At 39.9% G+C, this 8,564-nt stretch overlaps 1 protein-coding gene across 7 annotated transcripts in view; it reads left to right on the top strand.

Moving 5' to 3' along the window:
* The first annotated feature begins 75 nt into the window (after positions 1 to 75).
* Positions 76 to 8,564, top strand: part of ZNF568 (zinc finger protein 568) — a 30,359-nt gene continuing 21,870 nt past the window's right edge. The window contains exons 1-4 of one of the 7 annotated variants that reach the window (XM_057712382.1): positions 294 to 1,571; positions 6,032 to 6,139; positions 6,671 to 6,739; positions 6,859 to 6,950. In XM_057712382.1, coding sequence (XP_057568365.1) covers positions 6,875 to 6,950 — 76 coding nt within the window. In that variant the 5' untranslated portion in view covers positions 294 to 1,571; positions 6,032 to 6,139; positions 6,671 to 6,739; positions 6,859 to 6,874. Of the gene's footprint in view, positions 193 to 293; positions 1,572 to 6,031; positions 6,951 to 8,564 lie in introns of those variants that run through there. The other 6 variants (XM_057712378.1, XM_057712381.1, XM_057712380.1 and 3 more) reach the window with 6 other exon arrangements.

Here is an 8,564-nt window from a genome sequence, read left to right as displayed (position 1 = left end):
CCGTTCTGGCCGGAAGTTAAGTCGGGCCGCGAGGCCTTCTGGGAGGTGTTGTGTTGTGGAACGTCCGTCGGGAGGCGGGCGTGGAGGGTTGGTTCGGCGTTACCAGCACCTGGTCCCGGGCATCCTGCGTGTCGCCTTCACCCGACCTCCCAGAAACTGCGCGCTGGATGCGCATTCGGGCGTTTCCGGCAGGTGACGCTACCGCGTCCTCGGAGCGGGACTTGAATGAGGGCCTCAAGCAATCTGGGCTGAACCAAAGCGTGCAGCTTACTGGGCGGAGCCTTTAAGGAGGCCAAGAGTATCTGGAGTAGTGGCAGTGCCGAGTGCTAGGCGTTGAGAGTGCGCTCCTGAAGACTGGTTGGAGTTGTTAGAACAAGAAACTGGTGGAGAGTTAGTGTGTGTGTGTGATTTTGATGGTCTGTGGGGTTGTGATCCTCTGTGTGTGTGTATGTGTGTGTGAGATTGTGATGATGTGACAGTGATGGGGGTGTGGTTGTGTGTGTGATTGAGTAATTGTTATGGGATATTTGTGTCGTGGTTATGTTTGTGATTGTGTGTGATTTATGATAATGTGTGTGGTGTTGTCTGTGTGATTGTCAGGTAGGTGTGCAGGGTGTGTGAGTGTGGAGGTGTTTGCGATTGTGATATGTGTAGTGGTTGTCTTAACCTCGGTGGACTTCTCTGTAGCCTTTGGTATAATTGGTTTCCGCTTGAAAAAAATTTTCTGTATTTGGTTTCACGTGGTCTTTCCTTCCCATTGGCCACTCTTTCTTAGTCTCTTTTGCTGCCCGTCCCGCCCCCGCCCCCCCCCCCCCAGCAGTTCTTGGCCCTATTCTGTAGCTTGCCAGTTTCCCTTGGTGATCTTTTCCAGATTTATTATTTCATTTTCCTATGGGTTTTATTATATGTGTTAATTATTTTGATCATAATAATGCTGCCTAACAAACCACTCAAACTCAGTGGCATGCAGCAGCAAGCATTTATTCTCTTGTTCTCCGGTTTGCAGATTCTGTGTTCAGCTTTATCTAGGCTTGGCTTGCCTGGATGGCTGGGCGGCAGAATCGATTCAGACCTGCTCCACATGTGTTCTTTTTGCAGCTGAGGCTAAAAGGACGGTGGTTACCAGGACAGTTCTTCTCCTGGTGGATCACCAGAGTACAAGACAGATCATTAAAAAAAAAACAAACCCTTAAAATCTCTGCTCCCAAGTATACTAATATTATGTTAGCCAGAGCTATTCAGATGCCTAAGCTTAGCATTAATTACACCCACAGTCAGAGGGCAAGGCAAAGTTAAATGGCACAAAGTGTGAATGTGTAATCCTCTTAGAGTGAGGTGAAAAATTGGGACCAAGTTTCCAATCTATAACATTAAGAAACATGCCTGTTTATCCTAGTGAATGTCTTTTATAGTCCAAGTTCTCTTTTGTCTGATAATATTGCTTTTTGGGTTTTGTTAATGTATTTTCCAGGAATTTCATTTTATGTCTTTATACTTCAGGTCTGTCTCTTGTAAAGAGCATATTGCTGGGCTTTTCCCCTTTTTATCCTGTTTGACTGTTATTTTAATAGGTGAGTTTAATTCATTTACATTTATTGTGATTGCTGATAAAAATTTGTTTTATTTTCTGTTATGCCTTCTTTTTTATTGTACAGATTTACCTCATCCCCATTTCTCTCTCCACTGCTTTGGTTTCTTTCTTTTTTTTTTTTTTATAAATTTATTTATTTATTTATTGGCTACATTGGGTCTTTGTTGCTGCACACAGCCTTTCTCTAGTTGCAGTGAGCGGGGGCTACTCCTCATTGTGGTGTGCGGGCTCCTCATTGTTGTGACTTCTCCTGTTGTGGAGCACGGGCTCTAGGTGTACAGGCTTCAGTAGTTGCGGCACACAGGCTCAGTAGTTGTGGTGCAAGGGCTTAGTTGCTCCGTGACATGTGGTATCTTCCTGGGGCAGGGATCGAACCCATTTCACCTGCATAGGCAAGTGGATTCTTAACCACTGTGCCACCTAGGAAGTCCTGCTTTGGTTTCTTATTTTTGAATTTTTAACATGCAGGTTTAACAAACTTAAATAAGGTTTTAGAACACTTGAACTCCAAACTATCACCCATTTCTCTGTTATTCTTATCTGATATTTTGCTTTCTTCTAATTTAATTACCTGAAATTAGTAGTAATTCATTTGCTCAATATATACAGCTGACCTCTGAACAACGTGTGGGTCAGAGATGCCTATTCCGCTCCTCCCCACAACAGTCAAAAATCCAAGTAGAACTTTACAGTTGGCCCTCTGTATCCATGGTTCTGCAACTGCAGATTCAACCAACCTCAGATCATGTAGTAGTACTGTAGTATGTATTTATTGAAAAAAAATCTGCATGTAAGTGGACCCACACTGTTCAAATCCATGTTGTTCAAGGGTCCACTCTGTGTGTGTGTATTTTTTTTTAAGAACTTTTATTGAAATACAGTTAACAGACAATAATAAATGGCATATATTTAGAGTGTACAATTTGGCATCCCAATCTCCCAATTCATCCCCCTCCAACCCTCCCTGCTTTCCCCACTTGGTGTCCATGTGTTTGTTCTCTACACCTGTGTCTCTATTTCTGCCTTGCATTTCCTCTTTTATGATTGTTAGCATTTGCCTTATGTATTGAGGTGCTCCCATATTGGGTGCATATATATTTATAATTGTTATCTCCTCTTCTTGGATGGCTCCCTTGATCTTTATGTAATGTCCTTTCTTGTCTCATAACATTTTTTATTTTAAACTCTATTTTATCTGATATGACTATTGCTACTCCAGCTTTCTTTTGATTTTCATTTGTATGGAATATCTTTTTCCATCCCCTCACTTTCAGTCCGTATGTGTCCCTAGGTCTGAAGTGGGTCTCTTGTGGACAGCATATATATGGGTCTTGTTTTTGTATCCATTCAGCCAGTCTTTGTCTTTTGGTTGCTGCATTTAGTCCATTTACATTCAAGGTAATTGTTGATATGTATGTTCCTATTACCATTTTCTTAATTGTTTTGTTTTTGTTTCTGTAGGTCCTTTTCTTATGTTTCCCACTTAGAGAAGTTCCTTCAGCATTTGTTGTAGGGCTGGTTTGGTGGTGCTGAATTCTCTTAGCTGTTGCTTGTCTGTAAAGCTTTTGATTTCTCTGTCGAATCTGAATGAGATCCTTGCTGGGTAGAGTGTTCTTGGTTGTAGGGTCTTCCCTGTCATCACTTCAAATATAACATGCCACTCCTTTCTGGCTTGCAGAGTTTCTGCTGAGAAATCAGCTGTTAACCTTATGGGAGTTCCCTTGTATGTTATTTGTTGTTTTTCCCTTGTTGCTTTTAATAACTTTTCTCTGTCATTATTTTTTGTCAGCTTGACTACTATATGTCTTGGTGTGTTTCTCCTTGGGTTTATCCTGCCTGGGACTCTCTGTGCTTCCTGGACTTGGGTAGCTATTTCCTTTCCCATGTTAGGGAAGTTTTCAGCTATAATCTCTTTCAGTATTTTCTCGGGTCCTTTCTCTCTCTTGTCTCCTTCTGGGACCCCATAATGCGAATGTTGGTGCATTTAACATTGTCCCAGAGGTCTCTTAGGCTGTCTTCAGTTCTTTTCATTCTTTTTTCTTTATTCTTTTCCACATCAGTGATTATCACCATTTTGTCTTCCAGGTCACTTATTTGCCCTTCTGCCTCAGTTAATCTGCTATTGATTCCTTCTAGTGTATTTTTCATTTCAGTTATTGTGTTGCATATCTCTGTTTGTTTGCTCTTTAATTCTTCTAGGTCTTTGGTAAACTTTTCGATCTTTGTATCCAGTCTTTTTTCAAAGTCCTGGATCATCTTCACCATCATTATTCTGAATTCTTTTTCTGTAAGGGTGCCTATCTCCTCTTCATTTAGTTGTTTTTTGGGGGTTTTATCCTGTCCCTTCATCTGGTACAAAGTCCTCTGCTTTTTCATTTTCTCTGTCTTTCTGTGGCTGTGGTTTTCAGTTCCACAAGATGAAATACTGCTGATACTGCTTGATACTGCTGTCTGCCTTCTTGTGGAGGAAGCTATCTTGTGTGTATTTTTTTTAATTGTGGTAAAATAGAGATAGCACAACACATGACATAAAATTTGCTATCATAATATCCGTACCCCCATGTTCATTGCAGCATTATTCACAATAGCGAAGATGTGGAAACATCTATCCATTCACAGATGAATGGATAAAGAAAATGTGGCATATATGTACACTGGAATATTATTCAGCCTTAAAAAAGAAGGAAATCCTGCCATTTGTGACAATGTGGATGAAACTTTAGGACATTATGCTAGGTGAAATAAGCCAGTTACAGGACAAATACTACATGACTCTTTTATATGAGGTATTGGAAATAATCAGACAAAGAAGCAGAGAGTAGAATGGTGATTGCCAGGGGGTAGGAGAGAGGGAAATGGGGAATTGTTTTCCAGTGGGTACAAAGTTTCCATTATGTAAGATGGATAAGTTCTAAACATCTGTACAACATAGTATGTATATTAACAAAATAGTATTATGCAGTTTAAAATACATTGAGAGTAGATCCCATGTTAGGCGTTTTTACCAAAAAACCCACAAAACAACACAAGGAAGTTTTTGGAGGTGATGGATATGTTTAATACCTTGATTATGGTATTGGTATCACAGATGTATGCATATGTCCAAACTGATCAGTACACATACATTAAATTTGTGCAGTTTTTTTTGTGTATCAGATATACCTCAATAAAAGCAAAAAAAATACACAAAAATTTTACCATCTTAACCATTTTTAAGTGTTCAGTTCAGTGGCATTACATCCACGTGGCTGTGCCACCATTACCACTGCATATCCAACTCTTTATCTTGCAAAACAGAAACTCTGTACCCATTAAACAATAACTCCCCATTCCTTCAGTCCCCCAGTTCCAGGCAACCGCCATTCTACTTTCTGTCTCTGTGAATTTGACTTTAGCTCATTGTGTATGTACTCTGTGTACCAGATCATACAGTATTTGTCCTTTTGTGACTGGTTTATTTAACTTAGCATAATGTCCTCAAGGTTCATCCACGTTAAAGCATGTGTCAGAATTTCCTTCCTTTTTAAGGCCGAATAATAGTTCACTGATTGTATATACCACATTGTGTTTACCCATTCATCTGTCAATGGAGAGTTGGATTGTTTGTTTCTTTTGACTATTGCAGATAATGCTGCTACAAACATGGGTGTACAAATACCTGTTCAAGTCCATGCTTTCAGTTCTTTTAGGTATATATCCACAAGTGGAATGTATGGATCATATAGTAATTCTCTTAATTTTTTGATTGCCATACTGTTTTCCCTAGTGGCTATACCAGTTAACAACATATTTTCTGAGCACCTACTATCAGTGGCAAAATAGACAAAAAGAAATCCCTGTTTTCATGAATTTTATATGAGGGGGTGGACAGACAGCATGCATGATAAATTATATAATTAGTGATAATTGCCACTGGAAAAAAATAGAAACTGTGTGAGGGATATTAGGAGTATATTCCAAGCGTAACACTTCTCAAAATTTATTATAATTGAATGTTTTCTATTTTACTATTTCTTTTCTGTCATTCGGAGCAAAGATTAGTCTGCTCTCTTATGTATCATTTTTTTTTTTACCATAGATGATAAATTAACGTCATATGACAATGTCACTGTGACATGAGTGTAATTCTCATTTCAAATGAAGAATATGGGAATTCTAAGTTGCAACTCTCATTTACCTCAATTGTCAAGATAGATAGGAAATGGAATAGCTGGACTTTTAAAGCAGTTCTCTTTCACACCAAGTCTGGGGTTGCTGAAAATCTGAATTTTTTTGATGTAGCTTTATATCTGTCACTGCATCGGGCCTACATCTTTATGCTTACAAAAGATATTTGAGGAGCAGATATGTGAACGTCGCTATTGTATTCACTTTGGTTTTAGACTCTTGGTGTCTCTATTGGTTCAACCTAAGTTGCTGAGTCTTTGAGTTTTCTTCCAGATTCCTGCTGTCTCAGCATCTCTGGTCAGTGACTCCAGAGAATGTGAATTACAAGCAAGGAAGCTAATTGTTTGGGACTGTATTAATTATCTATTACTGTGTAAAAAGGTAACTCGAAATTTAGTGGCTTAAACAACAATAAACATTTATTAAACAACAGTAAACATTTATTATCTCAGTTTTTGGGGAGTGGGGAGTGACTTAGTTGCGTATTCTGGCTCAGGTATTTCATGAAGTTGCAATCAGTTGCTGGCAGGGCTGTAGTAATCAGTAGGCTAACAGGGACCAGAGGATTTGCTTCCAAGATGGCTGACAAATTGGTGTTGGCTGCTGGCACAAGCTTCTCCCTGGGCCTGGTTGAGTGTCTTCATGGCATGGTGGCTGGCTTCCGTCAAAGTGCATGATTCAAAAATGTGCGAGACAGAAACCACAATGTCTTTTATGACCTAACTTTAGAAGTCATACACTGTCATTTCTGCAGTATCCTATTGGTTATACAGGTCAACTCTATTCAGTGTGGGAGGGATGTATGAAAGACATGAATACCAGAAGACAGTGATCATTGGGGGCAACCTTGGAGGCTGGTTCCCATAGGGATCCAGTGAGAAGACATCAGGTAAATTGGATTTATATCATAAGCCCACAGGTTCTGGCTCCACAAAGATAAGACACATCTGTGATGTGAGGAGAAAGAACCCTGAAGAGCAGGTATCTATCATGGAAGGAGACCTCCTGATCTGAGACCTTCCCTGGAAGCTGGGGAGTTCTGAGATAGAGTGGACACTGAAATTGCTGGACCTGCACCCTGTCTTAACCCCTCTGTTTAGAGTGGGAAAGGCCTGAATGACATCTCAACCTTCAACGATCAGCAGTAGCTGTGTGACAATGGAGCATTTGACCCGGATGATGGAAAGGACAGGTGAGGTGGTTTAGAGATGGGCAGAGTTTAGGAGAGCAGCTGTTAAAAAAAGAGTTGGGAAGTTCAATACTCCTACCAAGAAAGTTCACAAGTTATTGTCTGTGTCGATGTTTGTTTTTTATTTTATTCACTTGACAACTTTAATACATTTTAATGTAATTTTTATGTTTCTTAAATACATTTAGATTTTTTTTAAGTGCTGTTAAATATATAACTGTAAACAAAAGTTTCCTGTTCAATTTCTTCCCATACCCTGTTCCCATTACCCGTAGGCAACTACTTGGAACATTTTTTTCTGGATATTCTGGTATTCAGCTCTGCTTTCCTAAATATCATCCTCATACTGCTAATGTTTGATTTCTGTTTAGATATTTCCTATTGACTTTTGACAATGGAAATAAGGATTTATCTCTGTTTTCTACCTAACCCTTTCCTCATCACCCTCACCCCACCCCGATTCCCACCCACTCTTCCCCTTGCCCTTCTTCCTTTCTTTTTTTAAAATTAATTAATTAATTAAATTGGCTGTGTTGGGTCTTTTTTGCTGTGCGTGGGCTTTCTTTTAGTTGCAGTGAGTGGGGGCTACTCTTCGTCATGGTGCTCAGGCCCCTCATTGACTTGGCTTCACTTGTTGTGGAGAACGGGCTCTAGGCGAGTGGGCTTCAGTAGTTGCAGCACGTGGGCTCAATAGTTGTGGCTCATGGGCTCTAAAGTGCAGGCTCAATAGTTGTGGCGCTCGGGCTTAGTTGCTCCGCAGCATGTGGGATCTTCCTGGAGCAGGGATCGAACCCGTGTCTCCTGCATTGGCAGGCGGATTCTCAACCACTGCGCCACCTAGGAAGCCTTGCGCTTCTTTCTAATATGGTGTTTTGTTGGATGTTGAAGGTTGACCAAATGTCAGGATCTGTATGCATTTTCTTTTGAGCTAGTCAGTTTTCCCAGCAAGAAGTCCTAGATTGTTTGAGGAGGGTAAGCCAGGACTCTTGCTTTTGGGAGGCAAACAAAGGAAAAAAGTTGAGGGGAGCACCTCATCTTTCAGTCTAACTTTTGCTTAATTCCCTTATTTTCTCTGCATTGCTTCAACTCCACCTTGTATATAGTTCCCTGTTTTTCAGCACCACCCCAAACTCCTGCCTACAGAAGTACCTAGTGCCTCCCTTCCTGAGCCTTTCAAGTATTCTGCCGTGGTTTCCCCACCCTCACTTAAGCTTCACCTTTCTCTAATTTAGAAACCAGTAATCTGTGTGCTCTCTAGCTTTAAAATTTTGTTGACACCTCTTATCTGCTAAAATCTATGTTCTTTGTCCTTGTGAGGTTGTTTCGTTTGTTTCTTCATTTTGGTTGTGTTTCAGAGAGAACAGAAATAAATGCAAGTATTCAGTCTTCTGTTTTTAACCTGAAGGCCCTAAATTTTTTAGGGTAAAAAATAAGTCAATTAAGTTATTTTAAAATGTCTTTAGAACTATAACTGCATTTCATTCCATCATATGAATGTTCCACAATGCCTATAACTTGTCTCTGATTAAATTTTTTCCAAATTCTTTACAGTGTTTGGTAAATAATTTAATCCTTAAATCTTTGTGGTATTTATTATTATATACTTAAGATAAATCT

This window comes from Hippopotamus amphibius, chromosome 16 (assembly GCF_030028045.1).
Source record: "Hippopotamus amphibius kiboko isolate mHipAmp2 chromosome 16, mHipAmp2.hap2, whole genome shotgun sequence".
Lineage (NCBI taxonomy): Eukaryota > Metazoa > Chordata > Mammalia > Artiodactyla > Hippopotamidae > Hippopotamus > Hippopotamus amphibius.
This window is presented reverse-complemented; position numbering and strand designations above follow the sequence as displayed.